This window comes from Suncus etruscus, chromosome 7, assembly GCF_024139225.1.
Source record: "Suncus etruscus isolate mSunEtr1 chromosome 7, mSunEtr1.pri.cur, whole genome shotgun sequence".
In the NCBI taxonomy this organism is placed as follows: domain Eukaryota; kingdom Metazoa; phylum Chordata; class Mammalia; order Eulipotyphla; family Soricidae; genus Suncus; species Suncus etruscus.
In genome coordinates this window covers 87,867,855-87,895,787 of record NC_064854.1, presented here as the reverse complement: position 1 = coordinate 87,895,787, position 27,933 = coordinate 87,867,855, and the positions used below count along the sequence as shown (strand labels likewise).

Sequence of the window (27,933 nt, the reverse complement as noted above, 5' to 3'; positions counted from 1 at the left end):
TGTTGATATATGCGGGGGCCTCCAGTGCTTATCAAATAGTGAAAACAGTATATGCCCAGAAAATCATTGTTCCCTTAAGATAGAGCTTTATTCCATTCCGATTTGGTCTGCTATGAACCCTCTTCTGGAACATTGAGCTTCTCCTTCACCCCACAGGCCACCACAGCAAAAAATAACTCTGGGAAGAAGGTACGGATGTACACAGCAGCCTTGGGGATGGGATTGACCATGAGAACCTCTTGCTTTCTTCGCCTCACTATGCGCATCACCTCTTCAGCCACATCCACAGCATTCGTCCCATAGGTCAGCTTCCTGAAAAAGACTAAAAATGCCCCAGAGTAGCTCAGTGTCATGGCCTCAGTAGGAAAAGGACCCTCCCCCTACCTACCCAATGATAGAGAAGCAGCAAATCATGACTTTCAGGTTTGCTCTGCCATCTGCTGACCATGAGATGCAAAGGAGTCTCTGCTTTGTGAAAATTATGAAAAGTGGGAGAATGAATAAGGGCTTAAAAAGGAGAAGGTACTATTCATTCAAAAGGACATATGCACACTATTATTCATAACTGCATTTAGTACAATAGGTAAGATGGAATAAACCTAGGTGTCCAACCACAGATGAATGAGTTACAAAAAGTTGTTGTATATACACAATTAAATACTATACAGCAGCACAGAATAATTAAATCATGCGATTTGCTGCAGCCTAGTTGAAATTGAGATATATAATGTTGAATAAAGTAAGCCAGAAGAAGGATAGGCACAAGATGTTTTCACTTATCTGTGGTATATTGAAATCTGGATGAGGAAGTCTAATATAGGAAAAGGAGAATGTATTAATCCTAGGGAGGAGTACAGAGAAGAGAAGAATCAAGATGGAAAGGAGGAATACGAGAAAGAGAAGAAATGCAGGAACAGAGGTCGGGGTTTTGGTTATACTGGTGATGTGCAAATGCGGTACAGCTATAAATCCAAAGCACAGGCTCAACACTGAAAACATAAGGTTTAAGTTGTAAACAGTGAAATTTGTAATAATGCTGTCAAAAATGGCAGACAGGGGTTGGGAGTGGGTTTGGGAATTGATGGAGCATGGAAGCACTGGTGATGGGAGTTGATGATGATTGGATTGGTGTTTTAATATTATACACCTAAGACTCAACTATCATATTATATGCCATAAACTCAACTCTGTAAATCTCATTGTTTTAAAAAGTGAAGTTTCTAAATGCATTAGGGGTTGATGTTATCACTATTTAGAAGCTGTGTTTACAAGGGCCTCCTGGGATCATTTTCTCACATCTTAGTTCACTTTTCATTTTCTCACATCTTGGTTCATTTTTATTTAATACAGATGACACTTTGTTCAAGAACGATATTATATATTAATAACAACTAATGCATTAATATAGCACTCACTACGTGTTGATTGCTATTCCAAAATTTTTTAACTCCAGGGATTCTATATAGTACAGTATATCTCTTTTGTAAATGGAAAAATTAGATTAAGGTAAATAATAATGTTAAAATATTTAATATGTGACAAAAGCATGCTTCTAGTGCAAGCAATTTGACTATAATCTCTAAAGTCAGAACTTCCTATGGATAAAATATCAAGAATCTGACAACAACATTGACTATTCCATATAGAAATTGAGTCCCAAGATAGGCAGTCACCTGGGTAAATTTATAAAAACGAAGAAAAAAGAAGTAAAAGGAAAAAATATTTATGAAAATCGGGGCTGGAGCGATAGCACAGCTGTAGGGTATTTGCCTTGCATTCAGCTGCCCAGGATGGACCTGGGTTCAATCCCTAGCATCCCATATGGTCCCACAAGCCAGGAGCAATTTTTGAGTACATAACTAGGAGTAACCCATGAGCATCACCTGATGTGGCCAAAAAAACAAACAAACAAAAATTTTAATGGAAATTGGTGACTGCATCCAATTAAGCCTTCCTTGGTCTGCTATTGCAGTTTAGAAGTCTCTATATGAGGTCTCTGGTAGAAGATAGGCACCTTCTTCCTGACATTAAATAGTGCAATGGGCTTCCCCTATTTTCACACATAGTAGCACCCTCATGTCTCCAATAAAACCAGGATGTCTCAGAGGCTCCTGGGTCTCCCTCTTTCCCCTCCCTATGGGCTTCCCTCTGAAAACTCACCTCTCCGAATAGAAGTTTCCCAGTTTCCTTGGCCAGTAGGAGTGTGGTATGACTGGATGAATGTTGGGCTTACTGTGCTGACCACAACATCATATTCCTCCACTTCAGCTCGAAGGCAGTCAAAGAAACCTAGCACAGCATGTTTGGAGGCTGCATCTAGAGGATAAAATAACCACCAGGCTGAAATTTTCTATTAGATTTTGGGTTGCTTCCAGAGAACTTCAGGGATAAGATGATAGCAAGCACAGTACTATAAGCTCACCTGAATGTGGTCTCAAATGGCTAACTCTGCCCCTTACTTTGAGTAGTAGAAAGAAATTGAGTCTGCTTAATCCTAGTGATTCTAGAAAAATAATGTTACCACTCTAAGGATATTCTCTTATATTTAAACAGACAATAAAATCACAATAAACAACTTGCCATGAAGATTAAAAGTTTATAAAATGACCAGTTTAAACATTTGTTCTCATGATTTCTTCAGGATCCCTAAAATAGCAAGTAGTCACTGTGAGCCTACAACACTGAACTTTGACTTCTTGGTTCCATTTTATTTGAATGTATAGTTCAAGAAATTTACTCACAAAATATACATCAAACGAAGGAGTCTATTAGTTGTATAAACAAGGATCATTTTGGGAATTCCAGAAATGATGAAGTTGACATTACTTGAAATTTTAGGAATTTGAAGTTATTTTTGAAAAGGATAAAACAGTGTGTCTACTGGGGGTTAAATGAGGCAAGGGGAATAAGAACTCCAACTATGGCCCAGAACTCTGTCATTTGACCCAATTATGTCTCAAATAGTCCTTGTGAGTAGCATACCTTCCTTCTAGATGCCCTTAAAAAACGTATCCACTTCAGGATTTAGAATGAATAGGTACTGTAGAATCAGGTGCATCATCTAAAACGAAGATGTCTAGTAGTCAATTTCTTGGAGTCAATTTGAGTACTGAACATATGCTAGGCTCAGAGAACCCCCCTTGATAAGTGGACAACTTTATTGGTCACACTAGTTTTTGAATCTCAAAGAAAAATACCTACAATAAGAGAAGTAGAGAAAAACAGCTTAAAGGTTCCTGGTAAATGGAAAAATCATGTAATCTGTTTATAGACAACATCACTCCTTGACTCTGTTCTCTTCCTGCCTTGAGAAGGTGACCTCTGTTCTATCAGATCATCTGTTCTATTAGATACAGAATTTTTTTGTAATGTTTAAATAGTTAAATATTAAAACCTTAACCTTGTGTTCCATTTGATTGCATAAATTTTTTTCTTCACACCACCAATTTGTTATTACAAACTGACTCAATGTTGACCATCTACCTGAAATTTTCTTACCTACTATAATAGGTTGTAGGCTCAGTCCCACAAGCACATAAAAAATAGGACATGCTTCAGATACCTTCACAAATCCTACCTACAAAATATAAAGTAAATTTCCAGCAACTCACTCCTTAAAGTTGACTATTTTTCTAGAGAATCTCAAAAGATTTAGAAAAAAATGACTTATTAGATTACCAGCTTTATATAAGACAGTTTTATAAACAGCCCAGGAAGAAAATATGAGTAATATAATGTATGTGAAAAAGAAGTATCTATGTCTTCTTCAGGTATTCCTACTCAAACATCCCCAAATTTATTAACCTGAAAACACTTTAATTTTTTTAACAATTGATTAAATATTGGACATTAGTCATTGAATTCAGTATCTCCACTCCCAGAAGTGGCAGGATGTTTGAGACTTTATTTGGCATTAAGCTTGTTCTATCAGATCTGTCCTGATTATTTGTGAGATGTGAGTTTGGGGAAATTAAGACCTCATTTTTTACATCTCAGCCTCTTCCATATGAGCCTCTTTTTTATGAGCATGCCATGTAGTAGGTGATCAAAATAGAAATTGAACATATAAAAGGAAGAATGAATAAATTTCTTATCTCTGTAATTTACTCCACATAAACAATTGATCCTGGACATGACATTTTTTACAAAACACAAAATAGGACCAAAGCTGAAACACATGCTAGCATGTGGGAACTCAGGTTCATTTTCTAGAGACCAAATGACTACAAAACATAACTTGGGAGTGACTCCCAGCATGGTTAATATTGGTCAAAAATAAACTAAAAAGATACAAGATAAGATGAGACATTTTTATTGTAGAAACTTACAGGCTGTACGAAATGGAATTCCAAACTTCCCTTGGATGTTATTCACTAATATGATTTGACCTGCTCTCCGAGAGAGCATGTTAGGAAGCAGAGCTGAAAGGCATAAAAAGATGTTCAATAGTTAGAAACTTAAAAAAGCCATATAATGAGAATGTATGAGGGAAATGGAGAGCCTGTTTAGAGTACAGGCGGGGGTCGGGCGGGGAGGAGGGAGACTTGGGACATTGGTGATGGGAATGTTGCACTGGTGATGGGTGGTGTTCTTTACATGACTGAAACCCAAACACAATCATGTATGTAATCAAGGTGTTTAAATAAAAAAAAAGCCATATAATATCGGGCAAATTCCTTCTATTTATTTCCTTCATCAGAGATAGTTCTTTTATCTAATTGGGAAAGATGAAGTTAGAATGAACCTCAGCAATCATTTATCTAGTGTATTGTGTTCAATAGATGAATTACTTGGTGCTTTTAATAACCCAACAAAGTGCATAAAGTTACATTGATTTCAACAGTGCAACTATTCTATAGTATATGGAAATATTTTGAAATGCTCAACTCTGAGCATTTTTAACTGCTTTTGGGAACTCATACTTTGTTTTGTTTTTATCTTTTCTATTTTTTTCATCAAAAACATTTTTAAATTTAGAGTGATATTAAGGATCTCTTAAAATTAAAATTTAGAAATTGAGGTAATATGAAATAAATAATGGTCTGATTGTAAGAAGGTAGAATGATCCAAAAGTCAAATAAGTAACTTTCTAAATGATAAATTATATCTAGTCAAGGCATGCTAAAGAGGCCAAGAGCTAAATTCTAGCCAGGACTAGAAACTAGTCCTGGCCTTTTCCATTCTATGGAGAAACTCACATTGATGTCAATGAGCCTTGGGGATTGTTTCAATGTAAACACCTAGACTGGTGTCCATAAGGAGGACCTGCTTGGAAGGAACTGTTTGTTACCCCTGGGGCTTCATTGAAGAAGCTTTGAGAAGTAGTTTTTCTATCCTCAAATACATGATATTTTTCATTGCTGTAGTATTTTGGAGATTTATGTCTATGGAAATTATGTCTAAGATCATACTTTCTCAGCTTCTGACAGATATCACATTCCAGTGTGTAGAAATTCTCAGATTTTCATCTTCATTTAGAGTTCTGCTTTGATAAATTTTTATTTTAAATTCTTGATTGTGTTATGTGTATATCTAGCCCCCACTTTCTAGAGTTTAAAACTTTATTCAAAATATTTGTAAATGAATTGTCATATTATATTGTCTCCCTTAAAACAAATTTTGGGCCACATCCAGTGATGGTAGGGGATAAATCCTTGCCATGTACTCAGGAATTATTAGAATGCCAGGGATCTAATCTGAGTTGATCAATTCTGGGACTGCCGTTCTAGTCTTTAAAGGGTAACATCCTTCCATTTTTCTCATTGCTATTGAGGGGTTGACAATATACTGGTGTCTTAAGTTTATAAATAAACATTTTTTGTTCAATTATGAGTTCTGGATCCCTATCTTTCATCAAATGTCAAGTTTAGAAGTAAATAAACTGCAGGATTGCTTTATATATGCAAAGTATAAGGTATGCAAAAGTTTTCACCAGATAAATAAGGGTTCTTCCTAGGGATACTGAAGATTCTATCCAGAAAAGAATAACAATCTTATTACATTAAACTTCACTATTTAGCAGCAGGAGGTCAGAAGTCCGTAGGAAGGTAAAAGTCATATTACCTTTGGTCAAGGTGATGGGTCCAAAGTAATTGGCATCCATGATCTTTTTGTCAAGATCCAATGAAATCTTGTGGGCAGGTCCCTTCACCTTTATACTGGCATTATTGATGAGAATATCCACACAACCATAACAATCCAGGATCTCTTTTGCCACATCCTGGATGCAGCTGATGTCTGAGAGATCCAAGAGGATCAACTTTGGAGTGAACGTCTGTTGAACAAATGCAATAACCTAAATATGTGTAAGAACATCTTCTTCTTGCATACCCTGTAGTCCTTTGATATCAGTCACCCTTTTTGAAATTTAGAGCTCCTAAAAAGACTGGACAAGGCAGAAATGACTCTGGAAATAAAGGAAATTCACGAAGAATTTCTTATTGGAATCAAATAATTAACAATAATAATCCAGACTTAAACCTGGGCAGAAATAAATTAAAACTTTTGGGTCACAGAGACAATACAATGGGCAGGGTAGCTATCCTTGCATGTAGCCATCCTCAGTTTGATTCCCAGCACCAAATGGCACCCTAAGCACTGCCAGGAATAATCCCTGAGTGCAGAGCCAAGATTAATCAGTGAGCATCATCAGGTTTAGCCCTAACACAAACAAATAAAATTAAAGTAATAAGTTGGAACTTTTGACAGCTCCAAATATGCCTTCACTTATAATGTCTTTAATGTTCTTTTTGAAAATTTCTTCCAAACTGGACTACAAACCACAAAATAAATCATATTACTTTATAGTCATGTTTTATTTTGTTCACAATAAAAGTCAGCATAATATTTTTGGATCACCATTCTATATATCAGGCATTGTGTTTCACCCTAGATATTCACTGCCATTAAGAATTTCATACTCAAAAAAAAAAAAAAGAATTTCATACTCCAGAGAAGACACACATGAGACAATAGGGATAACTATCAAAATGCAATTCTAGTGTTGGAGAAACACTAATCCTGATAAGTAATATTGGTAAGTGAGAAATAAACCTCCTTAGGGTTATTTAGGAAACAGATTATTTTAGGTTCTTCTTGGAGATAAACATTTCTATAATAATTAAAATTGGAGAAGCTTGACTTAGACTTTCCAATACAATTAATCTCTGAACCTTATTTTTCTATATTATAGGAAGCTCTGCATTAAGCAGTGTTCAGGGGCTACTCCTGACTCAGTGCTGGAGGTTGCTTACAGTGAGAGCACATAGGACCTAGTTAGAGATCCTACAGGCATAGCCTCATTTTTATTCAACGCCTACCAATATCACAAGAAACTCACTATGTTAACCTGTTAAATTTATAATTTTAAATACCAGACTTAACCCTAAATTACTTTGTGCTGTTTCTTAGATTAAATTCAACATTAATGTCTAAGATTTAAAAAAAAAATTGGAAAATGCTAAAAAGTCTTTAGAAATACTTTTAGAATAGAAGTTTTATTTAAAAAATAAAGAAGTTTCATTGAAATGTGTTTATGTACTAATTGAGAAAGTAAAAAGAAATTTATTTTCCTTGATTTCTTTTAAAAATATAGGTTGGGGCCCAGAGAGATAGCACAGCGGTGTATGCCTTGCAAGCAGTCGATCCAGGACCAAAGGTGGTTGGTTTGAATCCCGGTGTCCCATATGGTCCCCCGTGCCTGCCAGGAGCTATTTCTGAGCAGACAGCCAGGAGTAACCCCTGAGCACCGCCGGGTGTGGCCCAAAAACCAAAAAAACAAAAAACAAAAATAGGTTGAAAGCAGAATTATCTAGCTCACTCTTGACCCCACAATATAATGAAAGGAAAAAAATAAAGTGGTGGGAGAAAGAGAGAGACAGTGAAATAATGGGAGGCAAGGGTCAAAGGGATTGGTAGTGTTATTCAGGAAGCAGTGAACTAAATATTCGAACCATAGAAGTAGCAACACTAAAAATAATGAAAACAAAAGTTTCACAGCCAAACTAAAATGGTGCCTATTAAAATGGCAAGCTGGGACTGGGAAGCATGGAAAAGAATCTGGGAATACTGGTAGAGGGAAGTGGACACTGGTGGTAGAATTGGTGCTGGAATAATGTATGTCTAAAACTCAACTATGAATAACATGGTAAATAAATCACTTTGCTTTAATTATAATATAAAAATAGACTTGGAAATGATAAAGTATATATACATATAGATTAAACTAGAGCTTTGTAAATGACCATATTTGTTAAAAATAGTATCTCCTGCAACTTCTTTGAGTATGACAGAGATTCAAATTTGGAGGATAGTAATACCTAGAGTATATATTTTCCCTTATGCATAATTATAATGAGTAACTGACAGACACATATCACATTCTCCAAAAGTAATAACAAATTTTCATTTTTAAAGGGTGGGGCATTGTTTGGGGGTATACACAGTTGTGCTCAGAACTCAGTCCAAGCTCTGCCCTTAGGAACCACTCATAGCAAGTGTAGGGGACTACATGAAGTGCTAGGGGGCAAACAGGAGTTGGATGCCTGTAAGGTTCAGCCGTACTCAAGTCAATTGCTAGAAGACCTTACCTTGCTTGGGTCAGCTACATTAATCAAGGAATCATATAGAATCTCTAATTTCTCCCAGTTCTTTCCACATAGCACAAGCCTTGCTCCACCCACATGGAATATCCGAGCACATTCTGTGGAAAAGAAGACAGTTGTGTTGATATGTAGATGGAGTCACTGATGGTAGTATATTCTTTACTTAAGATGTAAACCTTCAATTCACTCAAAATGCACTTGAGAGGTCACTGTACTCTGGCTATATTTGTGAAGAAATGATTTTTATAAAGAAGCAAATAGGGCTAATATGTCCATGGTATAGGTTTATCTTGTCAAAGAATATACTGTACAATAACAGTGTCTCAGAGGTAGGACATAGTTGATTTGGGAGTTTAATATGTACTAAAAAGGAAATGTAACTCAAAAGAAGGAGCCTAGGTATAAATTAAGGAATGAAGTGTAGTTGAACATGTAGAATGCACCCACTTCCCAGAGAGTAGATAAATGTTCCAAGGAATGTCTCTGCATTACACAGAAATATTCACAAGAGATAAAATCAGAATGAATTTTAAATGTGTCCAGACTATGGATCTTGGAATCCTCTTATAATAGGATTAGTCAAGAAAGGTATTTTCTTAATCTTTTTCTATCCTATTTCCAGTTCCTCCATATCTAGAAATGTTACAAAATGCAGGAAATTGAGTGTTTTTCCCTATCTCAGGGAAGAAGAGGAAGAAAATAAACATGAATTTCAATGGAAAACGCTATAATCATTTTTGATTAATATATCTTTTTTAAGAGTTGAATTTTTTAATTTCAGCATATTCAGATCATCCAACTGAAATAGCACCCATTCTTTCCAATATTTCTTATTAAACTCTTTCGTTATTATTTTATATATTTTTATTTAAACACTTTGATTACAAACATGATTGTGGTTGGGTTTTAGTCATGTAAAGAACACCCCCCATCACCAGTGCAACATTCCCACCACCAATGTCCAAATCTCCCTCCTCCCCACCCCATCCCCACCTGTACTTTAGACAGGCTTTCTATTTCCCTCATACATTCTCATTGTTAGGATAGTTCTCAATGTAGTTATTTCTCTAACTAAACTCATCACTCTTTGTAGTGAACTTCATGAGGTGAGCTAGAACTTCCAGCTCTCCTCTCTTTTGTCTCTGAAAATTATTGCAAGAATGTCTTTCATTTTTCTTAAAACCCATAGATGACTGAGACCATTCTGTGTGTGTCTCTCTCTGACTTATTTCACTTGCATAATAGATTCCATGTACATCCATGTATAGGAAAATTTCATGACTTCATCTCTCCTGACAGCTGCATAATATTCCATTGTGTACATGTACCACAGTTTCTTTAGCCATTCCTCTGTTGAAGGGCATCTTGGTTGTTTCCAGAGTCTGGCTATTGTAAATAGCATGGCAAGGAATATAGGTGTGAGGAAGGGGTTTTGTATTGTATTTTTGTGTTCCTAGGGTATATCCCTAGGAGTGGTATAGATGGATCGTATGGGAGCGTAATTTCCAGGTTTTGGAGGAATCTCCATATTGCTTTCCATAAAGGTTGGACTAGATGGCATTCCCACCAGCAGTGAATAAGAGTTCCTTTATCTCCACAACCCCGCCAAAACTGCTTGTTTTCATTCTTTGTGATGTGCGCCAATCTCTGCAGCATGAGATGGTACTTCATAGTTGTTTTTATTTGCATCTCCCTGATGATTAGTGATGTAAAGCATTTTTTCATGTGCCTTTTGGCCATTTGTATTTCTTCTTTATCAAATTGTCTGTTCATTTCTTCTCCCCATTTTTTGATAAGATTAGATGTTTTTTGTTGTAAAGTTCTGTCAGTGCCTTATATATTTTGGATATTAGCCCCTTATCTGATGGGTGAATAGTTTCTCCCACTCAGTGGGTGGCTCTTGTATCCTGGGCACTGTTTTCTTTGAGGTGCAGAGCTTCTCAGCTTAATATATTCCCATCTGTTTATCTCTGATTCCACTTGTTTGGAGAGTGCAGTTTCCTCCTTGAAAATGCCTTTAGTCTCAATGTCATGGAGTGTTTTACCTACATGTTGTTCTATATACCTATGGTTTCAAGCCTAATATTAAGTAATCCATTTGGATTTTAACTTCGTACATGATGTTAGCTGGGGGACTAAGTTCACCTTTTTGCGATTGGCTAACCAGTTGTGCCAACACCATTTGTTTAAGAGGCTTTCCCTGCTTCATTTAGGATTTCTTGCTCCTTTATCAAAAATTAGGTGATTGTATGTCTGGGGAACATTCTCTGAGTACTCAAACCTATTCCACTGATCTGAGGGTGTGCCTTTATTCTAATACCATGCTGTTTTGATAACTATTGCTTGGTAATACGCTTTAAAGTTGGGGAAAGTGATGCCTCCCATAATTCTTTTCCCAAGGAGTACTTTAGCTATTCGAGGGTATTTATTGTTCCAAATGAATTTCAGGAGTGTTTGATCCACTTCTTTGAAGAATGTCATGGATATCTTTAGAGGAATCACATTAAATCTGTACAATGCTTTGGGGAGTATTGCCATTTTAAAGATGTTCATCCTGCCAATCCATGAACAGGGTATGTGTTTCCATTTCCATGTGTCCTCTCTTATTTCCTGAAGCAGTGTTTTATAGTGTTCTTTGTATAGATCTTTCACGTCTTTAGTCAAGTTGACTCCAAAATATTTGAGTTTGTGTGGCACTAATGTGAATGGAGTTTGTTTTCTTAATGTCCATTTATTCCCTATCATTATTGGTGTATAAAAGACCATTAATTTTTGAGTGTTAATTTTGTAGCCTGCCACCTTGCTATATGAATCTATGGTTTCTGAACGTTTTCGGTAGAGTTTTTAGGGTTTTCAAAGTGGAATATCATGTCATCTGCAAACAGTGAGAGTTTGCTTCCTTTCTTATCTGGATTCCCTTGATATCTTTTTCTTGCCTAATTGCTTTAGCTCTTACTTCCAGTACTGTGTTGAATAGCAGTGGTGAGAGCGGACAGTCCTGTATTGTACCAGAATTTAGAGGAAAGGCTTTTAGTTTTTCTCCATTGAGGATGATATTTGCCATTGGCTTGCGGTAGATGGCCTTAACTATATTGAGAAAGGTTCCTTCTAGTCCCATCTTGCTGAGAGTTTTGATCAAGAATGGGTGTTGGACCTTATCAAATGCTTTCTCTGCATCTTTTGATATGATCATGTGATTTTTATTTTTCTTGTTGTTGATGTTGTGTATATGTTGATAGATTTATGGTTGTTAAACCATCCTTGCATTCCTGGGATGAAAGTTACTTGATCATAGTGAATGATCTTCTTGTAGAGGCATTGGATCCTATTTGCCATTATTTTGTTGAGTATCATTGCATCTGTGTTCATCAGGGATATTGGTCTGTATTTTTCTTTTTTTGGCAGCATCTATATCTTTTCTGGTATCAAGGTGATGTTGGCTTCATAAAAGCTGTTTGAAAGTGTACCCGTTTTTTAAATTTCATGAAAGAGCTTGGTAGTAATTCCTCTTGAAAGGTTTGAAAGAATTCATTATTGAATTCATCTGAGCCTGGGCTTTTTGGGGATGCCAGACTTTTGGTTACCGTTTTAATTTTCTCAATGGTTATGGGGGTATTTAGTTATGCTACATCTTCCTTACTCAACCGTGGAAGGTTGCAGGAGTTCAAGAATTTATCCATTTCTTCTAGGTTCTCATGTTTAGTGGCATAGAGTTTCTCAAAGTAGTGTCTGATTACCCTTTGAATCTCTGCAATATCTGTAGTGATCCCCCCCCCTTTCTATTTCTAATGTGAGTTATCAAGTTTCTCTCTCTCTCTTTGTGAGTTTTGCCAGTGGTCTATCAATCTTGTTTATTTTTTCAAAGAACCAACTTCTGCTTTTGTTCATCTTTCAGATTGTTTTTTGGGTTTCTATTTCATTGATTTCTGCTCTAAGCTTTGTTATTTCCTTCTGCCCCTATTTTTGGTTCCTTTTGTTAATAATTTTCTAGTTTTATGAGTTGCATCATGAGACTATTGAGGTATGCCCCTTCTTCCTTCCTGATGTATGCTTAAAAAGCTATAAATTTTTCTCAGAGTCACTTTTGTTGTGTTCCATAGATTCTGATAGTTTGTGTCTTCATTGTCATTTGTTTCCAGGAAAGTTTTGATTTCCTCTTTGATTTTATCTCAGATCCACTGGTTGTTCAGTAGCAGGCTGTTTAATTTCCAGCTGTTAAAGTTTTTCTTGTGTGTCTCTTTGTAGTTCACATCTAATTTCAGGGCCTTGTGGTCAGTGAAGGTAGTCTGGGAAATGTCTATCCTCTTGATTTTATGGACGTATATTTTGTGTGCCAGCATATGGTCTATCCTGGAGAGTGACCCATGTACATTAGAGAAGAATGTGTATCCAGGTTTCTCTGGATGAAGTGCCCTACATATATCTACTAGGCTGCTTTCTTCCATTTTTGTTTTTAGGTCTCGTATATTTTTGTTGGGTTTCAGTCTGGTTGACCTATCAAGTGTTGACAGGGCTGTGTTGAGGTCTCCCACAATTATTGTGTTATTATTGATGTCCTCTTTCAAATTTGTCAATAATTGTATTAGATATTTTTCTGGTCTCTTATTGTGTGCATATACATTTAGTAGTGTGATTTCTTCCTGTTGCACATATCCTTTGATTAGCACGAAGTGTCCATCTTTTTCCCTTATAACTTTTCTGAGTCTAAAGTTTGTGTTGTCTGATATTAATATGGCCACACCACAAAAATGCTATAATTATTAATGCCTTTGACTGGATATCCCAATTTCTGTATCTATGCTGTGTTTTGGGACAAAGAAGCTGCCAAATATGACAAAGAGCTTAATATAGCTTAATGTGAATTTAAAAACTTGAGTGTTAATTTCAATTTTAAATTGAGGAGCAGAGAAATATTTTCTTCTCTCCAAAAATTTGAGTGACTTGGGTGAACAGTCTCATGATACTCATTGATTTCTGCTAGTCCATTATTGATTACACTGAGCCTTCTCCTGAGGAGTTAAAAGTAAATTGGATAAAACACTTATTGGATAAAAAAAGTAAATTGGATAAAAACACTTTTCCTTTACTCAGTAAGGGAAAATAAAAAAGGTAAGTATAAAGCAAAAAAACTGTAAGATTCACACCAGATCTCCTATATGAAATGGTCCTGGCAAGGAAAGAGTGGAATGACATATTCCAATTACCAAATAAAAGAAATTTTCAACCTAACCAGCAAAACTCTCATTTATCTAGGAAGGAGAGATTTTAAAAAATTCTCAGACAGGGGTCAGAGAGATAGCACAGCGGTAGGGCACTTGTCTTCATAAAGACAATCTGGGATGGACCCAGTTCTGATCCCTGGCATCCTATATGATCCCCTGAGCCTGCCAGGAGTGATTTCAGAGTGCAAAGCCAGGAGCAACCCCTGAGCACTGCCAGGTGTGGTCCCCAAATTAAACAAGACAATTCTCAGACAGAAAAAAGAATTTCCAACATTTGTGATAACCAAGCTAACTCTAAAGGACATTTATACAAACTAAATAACCAGTTGTAATAGCAACAATCCTACACAATATAATCACAACAGCCCTTCTGTCAATAGTATCCTTGAATGCAAGTGAGCTAAACATTCCCATGCAAAGTCACAGAGTAGAGAGTTGAATCAAGGCACAAAACCCATCCAATTCTGCTTACAGAAAGAAAATCTAAAATCTCATGCTAGACACATGCTCAGAGTAAAGAATGGAACACAAATATACTAACCATTGAGGAAATAAAGCTGGGACAGACATACTTATATCAAACCAAATTGCATTCAACCCCAATAAAGTAATTAGAGACAAGGATGGACACTATGTTTTGATCATGGGAACAATTACAAGAAATAATAATTGTTGGCATACACATGTAAAATTACTTTACTCTTTTTTTCACCTTTTCTGAGTTAATTAGCACAAGTACCCTTAATTATGTCAACTCTGAACTTCAGGTGATTTATGTTAAAATCTAGCTAATTACAGTAGCAGCGAAAGCAGCAAAAAAGAGAGAAGCTTGGCTGGCTCAAAAAGCTCTTAAGAAGCTGTTCAACACCCTCTGGCCAAAATGACTTTTTTCCATGACTGTCTGATTTTTTGTGCAAAACGACAGGCTGAGACCCCCACATATCGATGCCTAAATAGGGACTTGAAAACTTCAAAACAGTGAGTGGTGTAACAATTTTCTCCGGGTACTGAAAAACAAAACTGGTATGATCATATCAGTCTCCTCTTGCTGCACTGAATATGCTATACCCTCTGCTCCTCCCCTTTCTGAGTTGCTTCATGCTACTCTGGGTTATTTACCAACATTTTTCTGGATGAGCTGAACATAGCATATCTTTTAAAAATTTTCCCATGCACATTCCCCAAGAAGGGAAGAGTGCTTTTACAGTAGTGAAGGGTCTTTATTCAAAAGGTTTTTCTAAGGCTGGTACTGAACCCAATTGGATAAGTAAATTGCATTAATGATGTCTGACAAGTGTGTGCAAGATACAGTAGCGAAGAGTCCTTACCCAAAAGACTTTCATAAGTTCAGTACTGGACTGATGGGATAAGCAAAATTGCATTAAAGATGTCTGACAAATGTGTGCAGGATACAAGAGTAAAATGTTCTCACTCAAGACTCTCCTAGAATTGGTACAAGACCCAGTGGAATGAGCATTGTGGAAAAGATTAAGCCAGTGCTGGCAATCCATGTCTTAGGTATTTTTAAATTATTCAATGTTTGGAGTGGCTATGGATTCATTAACAGAAATGACACTGAGCAGGATATTTTTGTTCACCAAAAACTTATTAAAAGGAACAATCCCAGAAAGTCTTTGTGCACTGTTGGAGATAGGTAGATTGTTGACTTTGATACTGTGAAAGTACATAAATGTCCAAAAATTTCTAAGTAATAGGGCCAGGGGTAATACCAGTGCAAGCAGCCGCTTTACTTCTATTGGTGTAGGTTCCACTGATTCAACCTTTGACCTTGCCCATCTGAGGCTCCCTCAAGTGAAACAGAGCCAAGCAGTGAAGGGGAGTGAGCTGAAGACTCAAAGCAGTGTCCCAGACCTCTAGTGCCCCCAGCCTTCTGCAAAAGGCATTTTATGAAAGGCTCAGGACACCTCAACCAGCTGTGGTATGTCATGGGTACCGATCAACTGTGTATGTGTGGATGTCTGTCCATGTTGTAAGTTTTTGCTCTGTCCCTCTAACACTTTTCTTTTTGGCCTTGGAGCATTCCCCTTCTGTATCTTCAGATTTGTGCCATAATAGAGAGAGGAGAGAGAGAGAGAGAGAGAGAGAGAGAGAGAGAGAGAGAGAGAGAGAGTCACTGCTTGCAACCAAGCTGAACACATGAAGCAGCTTCTTCAAGTAGATCTTTGACCAATGATTACATTCAGTTTTCTGCAGGAGATCATAATCATCCTGACTGCTCTTCACCAACAGATTACATCATCAGTCAATCACTAATATTTTCCCCACTCAAATCTCTATTTTTTTCTTTGAGGAAATATCTCTCACCCATTTTTGATAGGTTTAACTGTTTTTTTCTTTCCAAGTTCTATCAGTGCCTTGAGAGACTACTCACCCAATACGTATCAGATAAGGGATTAATATCTAAGATATACAAGCCAATTGTATTCTTAATGGTGAGAAACGGAAAGCATTCCCACAGAGTTCAGGCACAAGACAAGGATGTCCATCTCCACTCTTATTTAAAATAGTATTAGAAGTCCTAGCAACAGAAATCGGGCATGATAAGGAAATAAATAAGATTCAAGTTGAAAAAAAAAAGGAAGTCAACCTTTCTCTACTGGCAGATGACATGATGACATACATTAAAGGCCCTAAAGCCTCGATGGCAAACCTATGGCACATGTGACAGTTGTGACATGCGAAGGCCTTGCAGCTGGCACGTGGAAAGGTCTACAATTAAGATATGCAGGAGGCAAGTGTGCCAGTGTCTGCTTTGCAGCTCACCTGGCAACAGGACCGAACAGGCCATTGGGAGGACCAGGCATTCTTTGGTTTTGTGCAGCAGTTTGGACACTTGGGCTCAAAAAGGTTAGCCATCACTGCTAAAGAGTCTACCAAAAAGCTCCTAGAAACAATAAATTAATACAGCAAAGTAGCCAACAACAAAGTCAATACACAAAAAATCAGTGGAATTTTTTATACAAATAATAACTGAGAGAATAAAGAGATCAAAGAGTCTATCCTATTTAAAATAGTAAAAATATCATCAAATATTGAGGAATCTATAGAAGAACTGAGAGGCATATGCCATGAAAATGTCAAAAACACTTTAGAAAGAGAATTAAGAAGACTTAAGCAAATGGAAAAACATTCCATGCTTGTATATGGAAAGAATCAATGTTAACAAATGACCATCTTACCTAAACTACTATATAGATATCCAAATTCAGAAGCATTCTTTAAGGACTTTGAACAAGTAGGAGATATGGACCAGCTTTAATTTGGATAACCACCAATTGTAAAAATTAAAGCTGGATCCATATCTCATATCTTACACCAAAGTCAATTCAAAGTGGATCAAAGACTTTGGATCATACCTCAATCAATAGAGTACATTGAGGGAACTATAGGCAAAACACTCCAAGACCTAGACCTCAAAGGAATCTTTAATGATGACAAGGACTGTTGAATCAAATATGAATAAATGGGACTACATAAAACTAAAAAGTTACTGTAAGAAAAAGAACCAGGAGCAAAAACCAAAAGACAGTTTACTATGTGGGAGAAAATATTTTCACTCACTATAACAACTAAGGGGTTAATATATAGGATATAAGTTACTCATAATGGTTAATTCTGCAAAATAAAAAAACCCTATTAAAAATGGGGATGGAACAGCTCCCTAAACTTACTCTTTTCTCTAAAGAGATGTAAACAAAGCCATAAAAAAATCATAGGTACACTGGCCATAGAGATGAAATCAGGAAATCTCAGGATGAGAGGGATGGCCAATCTCTTGCCCTTCAAAAGCAACTCCTGCTGCTTCTATCACCCATAATCTAATCGTTGCTTTGCTTCACCACTCCTCTACTATTCTTTGCAGAGATACCAATCTAACTAAACTCCTGGTAGGCTGGTATTTTGGCTGATATCACAAGGGCTATTTTGGAGTGAATGCAAGCACCCTCCTCCTCCATTCTCCTACTTCCAGAAGGCATGGCAAGTGAGATCATGCCCCTCAAATGCCACAGTATCAATAATAATAGTGTGTGCTTTGAATTCCTGGACAACTCCATTTGTTTGGTACTGCCATCCCTATCAGAAAAACAAATTTAGATGCCAATGTGTAGCTGAGGTCATTTAATGTTTGGAAACAAATGAAATAACAAAATAATCAAAATGCCAAGTAAGACCTTAATAAACCTCCTGCAAATAACTTTTTTTTTATAATTTTTTTATTTAAACACCTTGATTACATACATGATTGTGTTTGGGTTTCAGTCATAAAAGGAACACCACCCATCACCAGTGCAACATTCCCATCACCCAAGTCCCAAATCTCCCTCCTCCCCACCCAACCCCCGCCTGTACCCTAAACAGGCTCTACATTTCCCTCATACATTCTCAATATTAGGACAGTTCAAAATGTAGTTATTTCTCTAACTAAACTCATCACTCTTTGTGGTGAGCTTCCTGAGGTGAGCTGGAACTTCCAGCTCTTTTCTCTTTTGTGTCTGAAAATTATAATTACCAGGGTGTCTTTCATTTTTCTTAAAACCCATAGATGAGTGAGACCATTCTGCGTTTTTCTCTCTCTCTCTCTGACTTATTTCACTCAGCATAATAGATTCCATGTACATCCATGTATAGGAAAATTTCATGACTTCATCTCTCCTGACAGCTGCATAATATTCCATTGTGTATATGTACCACAGTTTCTTTAGCCATTCGTCTGTTGAAGGGCATCTTGGTTGTTTCCAGAGTCTTGCTATGGTAAATAGAGCTGCAATGAATATAGGTGTAAGGAAGGGGTTTTTGTATTGTATTTTTGTGTTCCTAGGGTATATTCCTAGGAGTGGTATAGCTGGATCGTATGGGAGCTCGATTTCCAGTTTTTGGAGGAATCTCCATATCGCTTTCCATAAAGGTTGAACTAGACAGCATTCCCACCAGCAGTGGATAAGAGTTCCTTTCTCTCCACATCCCCGCCAACACTGTTTATTCTCATTCTTTGTGATGTGTGCCATTCTCTGTGGTGTGAGGTGGTATCTCATCGTTGTTTTGATTTGCATCTCCCTGATGATTAGTGATGTGGAACATTTTTTCATGTGTCTTTTGGCCATGTGTATTTCTTCTTTGTCAAAGTGTCTGTTCATTTCTTCTCCCCATTTTTTGATGGGGTTAGATGTTTTTTTCTTGTAAAGTTCTGTCAGTGCCTTGTATATTTTGGAGATTAGCCCTTTATCTGATGGGTATTGGGTGAATAGTTTCTCCCACTCAGTGGGTGGCTCTTGTATCCTGGGCACTATTTCCTTTGAGGTGCAGAAGCTTTTCAGCTTAATATATTCCCATCTGTTAATCTCTGCTTTCACTTGCTTGGAGAGTGCAGTTTCCTCCTTGAAGATGCCTGTAATGTCCTGGAGTGTTTTGCCTATGTGCTGTTCTATATATCTTATGGTTTTGGGGCTGATATCGAGGTCTTTAATCCATTTGGATTTTACCTTTGTACATGATGTTAGCTGGGGGGGTCTAAGTTTAATTTTTTGCAAGTGGCTATCCAATTGTGCCAACACCACTTGTTGAAGAGGCTTTCCCTGCTCCATTTAGGATTTCCTGCTCCTTTATCAAAAATTAGATGGTTGTATCTCTGGGGAACATTTTCTGAGTATTCAAGCCTATTCCACTGATCTGAGGACCTATCCTTATTCCAATACCATGCTGTTTTGATAACTGTTGCTTTGTAGTACAGTTTAAAGTTGGGAAAAGTAATTCCTCCCATATTCTTTTTCCCAATGATTGCTTTAGCTATTCGAGGGTGTTTATTGTTCCAAATGAATTTCAAAAGTGTCTGATCCACTTCTTTGAAGAATGTCATGGGTATCTTTAGAGGGATGGCATTAAATCTGTATAATGCCTTGGGGAGTATTGACATTTTGATGATGTTAATCCTGCCAATCCATGAGCAGGGTATGCGTTTCCATTTCCGTGTGTCCTCTCTTATTTCTTGGAGCAGAGTTTTATAGTTTTCTTTGTATAGGTCCTTCACATATTTAGTCAAGTTGATTCCAAGATATTTGAGTTTGTGTGGCACTATAGTGAATGGGGTTGTTTTCTTAATGTCCATTTCATCCTTATTACTATTGGTATATAGACAGGCCATTGATTTTTGTGTGTTAATTTTGTAGCCTGCCACCTTGCTATATGAGTCTATTGTTTCTAGAAGCTTTTTGATAGAGTCTTTAGGGTTTTCTAAATAGAGTATCGTGTCATCTGCAAACAGTGAGAGCTTGACTTCTTCCTTTCCTATCTGGATTCCCTTGATATCCTTTTCTTGCCTAATCGCTATAGCAAGTACTTCCAGTGCTATGTTGAATAGGAGTGGTGAGAGAGGACAGCCTTGTCTTGTGCCAGAATTTAGAGGGAAGGCTTTCAGTTTTTCTCCATTGAGGATAATATTTGCCACTGGCTTGTGGTAGATGGCCTTCACTATATTGAGAAAGGTTCCCTCCATTCCCATCTTGCTGAGAGTTTTGATCAAGAATGGGTGTTGGACATTATCAAATGCTTTCTCTGCATCTATTGATATGATCATGTGGTTTTTATTTTTCTTATTATTGATGTTGTGTATTATGTTGATAGATTTACGGATATTAAACCATCCTTGCATTCCTGGGATGAAACCTACTTGATCGTAGTGGATGATCTTCTTAACGAGGCACTGAATCCTATTTGCCAGGATTTTGTTGAGGATCTTTGCATCTGCATTCATCAGTGATATTGGTCTGTAATTTTCTTTTTTGGTAGCGTCTCTGTCTGGTTTAGGTATCAAGGTGATGTTGGCTTCATAAAAGCTATTTGGAAGTGTTTCTGTTTGTTCAATTTCATGAAAGAGTCTTGCCAAGATTGGCAGTAGTTCCTCTTGGAAAGTTTGATAGAATTCATTAGTGAATCCATCTGGACCTGGGCTTTTGTTTTTCGGGAGACATTTGATTACTGTTTTAATTTCATCAATGGTGATGGGGGTGTTTACATATGCTACATCCTCTTCCTTCAACCGTGGAAGATTATAAGAGTCCAAAAATTTATCCATTTCTTCCAGGTTCTCATTTTTAGTGGCGTAGAGTTTTTCAAAGTAGTTTCTGATTACCCTTTGAATCTCTGTCATATCAGTAGTGATCTCTCCTTTTTTATTCCTGATACGAGTTATCAAGTTTCTCTCTCTCTCTTTCTTTGTTAGGTTTGCCAGTGGTCTATCAATCTTGTTTATTTTTTCAAAGAACCAACTTCTGCTTTCGTTGATCTTTCGGATTGTTTTTTGAGTTTCCACTTCGTTGATTTCTGCTCTCAGCTTTGTTATTTCCTTCTGTCTTCCTATTCTTGGGTCCTTTTGTTGAGCATTTTCTAGTTCTATTAGCTGTGTCATTAAGCTACTCAGGTAAGCTCCTTCTTCCTTCCTGATGTGTGCTTGCAAAGCTATAAATTTTCCTCTCAGTACTGCTTTTGCTGTGTCCCATAAGTTCTGAGAGTTTGTGTCTTTATTGTCATTTGTTTCCAGGAACCTTTTTATTTCCTCCTTGATTTCATCTCGGACCCACTGGTTATTGAGCATGAGGCTGTTTAACTTCCAGGTGTTAAAGTGTTTCTTCTGAGTCCCTTTGGAGTTCACAAATAATTTCAGAGCCTTGTGGTCAGCGAAGGTAGTCTGCAAAATTTCTATCCTCTTGATCTTATGGAGGTATGTTTTATGTGCCAGCATGTAGTCTATCCTGGAGAATGTCCCAAGTACATTGGAGAAGAATGTGTATCCAGGTTTCTGGGGATGGAGTGTCCTATATATATCCACTAGGCCTCTTTCTTCCATTTCTCTCCTCAGGTCTAGTATATTCTTGTTGGGTTTCAGTCTGGTTGACCTGTCCAGTGTTGACAAAGCCGTGTTAAGGTCCCCCACAATTATTGTGTTGTTGTTGATATTATTTTTCAGATTTGTCAACAGTTGTATTAAATATTTTGCTGGCCCCTCATTCGGTGCATATATGTTTAGGAGAGTGAATTCTTCCTGCTCTACGTACCCCTTGATTAATATAAAATGTCCGTCTTTGTCCCTTACAACCTTCCTGAGTATAAAGTTTGCATTATCTGATATTAGTATGGCCACTCCAGCTTTTTTATGGGTGTTGTTTGCTTGGATAACTTTTCTCCAGCCTTTTATTTTGAGTCTATGTTTGTTCTGACTATTCAGGTGCGTTTCTTGTAGGCAGCAGAAGGTTGGATTGAGTTTTTTGATCCATTTAGCCACTCTGTGTCTCTTAACTGGTGCATTTAGTCCATTGACGTTGAGAGAAAGAATTGTCCTGGGATTTAACGCCATCTTTATTTCAAAATTTGGTGTGTCTTTTGGGTAGTCTTGTCTTAGATTAGGTCTTTCAGTTTTTCTCTTAAGACTGGTTTTGTGTCTGTGAAGTTTCTGAGCTGTTTTTTGTCTGTGAAACCATGTATTCTTCCATCAAACCGGAAAGTGAGTTTTGCTGGGTATAGTATTCTGGGTGAAGCATTCATTTCATTCAGTCTTGTCACAATATCCCACCACTGCTTTCTGGCATTGAGTGTTTCTGGTGACAGGTCTGCTGTAAATCTCAGGGAAGCTTGCTTGAACATGATTTCCCCTTTTGATCTTGCTGTTTTCAGAATTCTGTCTCTATCTGTGGGATTTGTCATTGTGACTAGGATGTGTCTCGGGGTGGTTTTTCTGGGGTCTCTTTTGGTTGGTACTCTTCGGGCATGCAGGATTTGATCACATATATTCTTTAGCTCTGGAAGTTTCTCTTTAATGATGTTCTTGACCATTGATTCTTCCTGGAAATTTTCTTCCTGGGTCTCTGGGACTCCAATGATTCTTAAGTTGTTTCTGTTGATCTTATCATAGACTTCTATTTTCGTCTGTTCCCATTCTTTGACTAATTTTTCCATTGTCTGCTCATTTGCTTTAAGTTTTTTGTCTAATCTCTCCTGCTGTATGGAATTGTTATGTATCTCATCTTCCACAGCACCAAGTCTATTCTCAGCTTCTGATACCCTGTCCCAGAGCTTATCCATTTTGTCATTCACTTCGTTTACTGACTTTTTCAGTCCTGTTAGTTGGCATGTTATTTCAGTTTGGAGTTTTGTCATTTCTGCCTTCATATTTTCTTGGTTCTTATTAGTGTTCTGTTCAACTCGATCCATGGTTTCTTGGAGTCTGTTGAGCACCTTCCATATTGCTAGTCTAAAGTCCTTATCTGAGAGGTTGATTAGTTGTTCAGTCATTATCTGTTCCTCAGAATTGTCATCTTCATTCTCTATGTCTGATGCTGGCCTGCGTTGTTTCCCCATTGTCACACTTGTATTGTGGGTTTTTCTACGTGTTGTGGTGGTATTCATTGTCTATATGATGTAGGCAGCACACTCCTCTGGCTCCTCCCTTTCTGGATGGGCTGACTTGCCTCTAAGGGAGGGGAGTCCTCCGTGGATGAAGCCTCACACTGGGTCAAATCTTAGGCCCGAGCATGCAACAGAGAAGACAGTCCAGAGAGAAATGTTTGCTTCTGTGATATAGCACCGTTCTTAGTGTGATTTTTCCTTCTTGTTGCAATGGAGTTCTTTCCTTAGAAAGAGTGCACGGCCGCGTAGCGAAGCGGAGTGGCCGTGCTCCTCTGAGCCTCTTTTTGCCCCACTCGCAAGAGTTTCACGCAAGAGGACAGTAGACAGACATAGACAGGTCACACTCACAGTCTTTCACAGTTGAGCCCCACTGGGCCAGTGTACTTTCGCGGATTTTCCCCACCTGGTGTCATACACAGGGAGCCAGCTCTTGCAAAGCTTAGCCGGTTTTTATACTCTGCAAATATCTTAATGACCTCACTGAAAATACAATAATTTTCACGAATTTGTGAGTCACTGTTTTTATAAATATTCTTTATTATCTTCCTTTTTCTTCTTTACTTTTTCTATTTTATTTAATAATTTTCTCTCACTTATCTAGAAAAAAATTAACTATGTGATGTATTTTTGTTTGTTTGTTTGTTTGGTTGGTTGGTTGGTTTTTGGGCCATACCCGGCGTTGCTCAGGGGTTACTCCTGGCTGTCTGCTCAGAAATAGCTCCTGGCAGTCACGGGGGACCATATGGGACACCGGGATTCGAACCAACCACCTTAGGTCCTGGATCGGCTGCTTGCAAAGGCAAGCACCACTGTGCTATCTCTCCAGGCCCGTGATGTATGTTTTTAAAATAAAGTAATTTTTAACAGGGAAAAGAATGAATCTCTGTGGAAGATCAACAAATGACCAACAGGCACACGAAAAATGCACATCATCACTTATCATTGCTGAAACCCAACTCAACACAATAATAAGATATCAGTGTGTTGCTACTGGAATGCATTTTCATCTGGGAACGGTGTGGCCTCTGAGGAGCAGGGGAGTTGGGCGACAGGACCCCAGGCCCGTGGCCTTCAGCAGGCCAACCATTTCACCCCAGCCCGTGCTCACACAGGTGGGTCCGAGGGAGTATGAGGAGGGAACACTAGTTAGTGACCCCGTCCACCAGGTGGGACTGTAGGCGGCCCAGATGACCTTCCCAGGTGGGCTGCAGTTCCCAGTGTTTCAACCAGAATCCATTTTCATCTGGGGACAGCGTGGCCTCCGCCAAAGCAGGGAGCCGGGTGACAGGGCCTGTCAACCATTTTCACTCCAGCCTGTGCTCACACAGGTAGGTCCCGGAGTGGGGGAGAAAACACTAATCAGTGACCCCACCCAAGCAGCCTTACCAAAGAGTTTTTCCTTCCTTCTCATCAGTACTTTATTAATTTTTAAACCACATATTTCCTAGAATGCTCTATACACAATCTATTACAGGTAGTCTTTCCCCAATAAAGTAAATATTACTCACACCAAACAGGATTGGACAGAAAATAGAAAACCTTTGCTGGCTTTTTAACTATTTCTTCTTTCTCTCTCTCCCTTGTTTTTTTTTTTTAATTTATTTTTTTTAATGTCCCATTTCACCTGGGTCGGCTTTTTAACTGTAACCCATGGATTGATTATATGAGTAATGTTCACATTACCAATGGCTGTCTAATGTTCATCTGTAATAGATATAATATCAACTTCATGGTATAGTCTCCCCATAAATTGTCACATGGTTATTTAGACTTGAAAACTATGATTGTTCTTAAGAATGCTCCACACACAACTTCAACTAGTTCACCCTTACAAAACTTGATCAGCCTAAAAGGAAAAAACTGGGGTGAGAGGTAGGAAAACCTTTTACTTTAGACTTGCCAGCTTTACTTTCCTTTTTTTTTTTTTTTACTTCTTCCCTTCTTCTCTTTAATGTGACCTGGGAAAGCTTTTCTAATGTAACCCATGAATCTATCTTCTGGCTGCCTATGTAGGCGCATAAGTGTATGTTTATGCCATACCAATGCCAGTCTTATATCAATCTGCAATAGATACAATGTTTACATAGTATAGTGTTCTCCCCTCTATTATAGATAACCTTTCCTCCACCCTTCTTTTTTTTGTTTTGTTGCTTACCACCTTGCAAACCCTTTTTGATCCCTTCATGTTATTTCTCCACATTTAACCTTTTTTTACTCTCCGTCCATAACTCCTCACGAAGCAGAACATCCTCCCCAGCCAGCCAAATGCCAACCAGCTCCAAAATAGATTTTCAGCATGAGAAGAAACCGACAGTCTGCTGCTATTGATTTGCTCTTGGTGGCCCCTCTTCCTTCACCTCCCTTCACTGTGAACTTTTGCTTGCTACCAGATTTGGCTCCTAAGAAATCCCTCGCTTGAGGACACTTCTTGATATGGAACTGTTAAGAGCCATTTTCCCTATAATCCACAAAGCCAAATCACAGGTTGAAGCTGCACCCTAGATCTTACCCCTTCTTATTTCAAAGATTTAAAGAGGACATATAAATTTCCTTTGAATATATTTTAGATATGCTCCTTTAACAGGCATAACCATCATCAAACATCTTATGTAGGGGCAACTTCCCCTATCCTCGGGATCCATTAACTATGGAATTCTAGTAGGTAAGTCTCTACTTATGAAATCTTTAGAGTTCATGCAAGCAAAATGTTCTGGGGACTGTTGGTCTTGACACCTTGGCCTCCCACATGTATTAGTAACACCTTGTGGCATTGTCCCTTTTTGTATAGGCACATTAAATTGGGAAAGGTTAACAGATGAAAACAAGTTTTTATCTAATAGAGTTATGAACACAAATTTTTTATTCTGCAGTGGGACCTTATATCCTAAACACTTCACAGAGTGACTTGGCTTAGACTCCAATTGATTGGACATTGATCATTCACATCTGAACCATGAATACCACCTATGGAAACAAACATGGTTTTCTACATCAGCACCAGAAACATACATTTTTTTTTTGGTTTTTGGGTCACACCTAGTAGCACTCAGGGGTTACTCCTGGCTCTAAGCTCAGAAATCGCTCCTGGCAAGCTCAGGGGACCATATGGGATGCCAGGATTCGAGCATCCTTCTGCATGCAAGGCAAAGATCCTACTTCCATGCTATCTCTCAGGCCCAGGAACATAAATTTTATCAAGGAAGGCCCATTACCACCATGGCACTGACTTACTCCAATGACTGTTCTTTTATTACCCTGACAACTGGCAACAGCAACAGTTTGCTTTTAAGGCAGGATTTTCTGCAATGCTAACTGATAGTGAGATGGAACCAGAAGACACTACACACCATCTGGACTTGGACATAGGACCTATACAGAAACCAGGGTATATAACTACAGTTGCCTGACAGCAACAAGTGGTTAAGAGCTGACCACTGAGAATGACTATGGGGTTTGGTTGGACAACCTAGTATGCCTGGAGTTTTAAGTAGGTCTTATGCCAAAATACTTTGGGGGTAATATCTCCCTGTTTCTTAGGCCAAAGGTCTTTCTTTCCAATTCCTTTCATATTTTGCTGTGCCTATAAAAAAACAACAACTGCCACACACACATATTTTAGTGTATCTCCATCTCTAAAGAAAAAAAAAGGAGCATACTAAACCTTCGGCTATTATAGTAAGGACTTTTTTGGTGATACAATAATTTTCACAAATATAACTGCTAATGACCTCTCTCCCCTTTTTTCATCCTTTTTTTAAATTCTCTATTTTCTTTTTGTTTTTTAATAACTTCACTTTCATTCATCCTGAAACAAATGCAATGATCAGTTATGTCAACTACATAATACATTTTCTTTTGATAAATTAAAAAATAATAACAATAAGATATCATCTTACGGGCCGGGTAGGTGGCGCTGGAGGTAAGGAAGTGCTAGCCAAGGAAGGACCGCGGTTCGATCCCCTGGCGTCCCATATGGTCCCCCCAAGCCAGGGGCGATTTCTGAGCACATAGCCAGGAGTAACCCCTGAGCGTCAAACGGGTGTGGCCCAAAAACCAAAAAAAAAAAAAAAAGATATCATCTTACACATGGCCCCTATCAAAATATTGCAAACAATTTGTGTTGACAGGAATGTGGTAAAAAAGAAGCTCTGCCTTATAAATTCTTATTTTGCTTTCAGTTGACAAATCTGAGAAAGAGAAATAAAGCCACAGGCTAGTAACCAGCTCTCAAATCAACCCAGCACTCAAATCTGTCTCAGCTAAAGGTTTTGCATTTCAAAATTTTTAGAAACTCATGGATCATATTTGCATATCATATATGCAAAACAAATTTAGCCCCTAGTTGTGAGCTTCTAAATTTAGGTAGTCTAGCTCCCTTTTTCTCAGTGAAGAATCTGCTTTCCCCAAGAGTTAAGATTTTTGATAATGATAGATGCTAGTAAATAATTCAGCCTCTACGCTACCACTACCCTGTGCTGCCATTCAACCCATGAGGCAGAAGTAGGCACAAATTAGGGTAAAATCAGCTTACCCTTTCCCAGACCAGAAATGGCATCAGTGATCACCACAATTTTGTTGTGCACAGCTGACTTTGACCACAACCTGGACACCTCTTGGTAGATAAAGAGAAGGCCACTAATTCCCAAGAGCAGCAAAGGCAGCATAAGCATGGCAGTGACTCCCATCTTGTT

The 27,933-nt window shown here is 37.9% G+C and overlaps 1 protein-coding gene across 1 annotated transcript; it reads right to left on the bottom strand.

The window, feature by feature from the left end:
• Nucleotides 1-110: 110 nt before the first annotated feature.
• On the bottom strand, nucleotides 111-27,933 carry DHRS7C (dehydrogenase/reductase 7C). Its single transcript, XM_049777651.1, has 6 exons — nucleotides 27,774-27,933; nucleotides 8,589-8,701; nucleotides 6,064-6,274; nucleotides 4,329-4,421; nucleotides 2,161-2,316; nucleotides 111-322 (listed from the first exon to the last, which is right to left on the bottom strand). The coding sequence occupies exons 1-6, from the start codon at nucleotides 27,925-27,927 to the stop codon at nucleotides 111-113; spliced, it is 939 nt and encodes a 312-aa protein (XP_049633608.1). The 5' UTR covers nucleotides 27,928-27,933.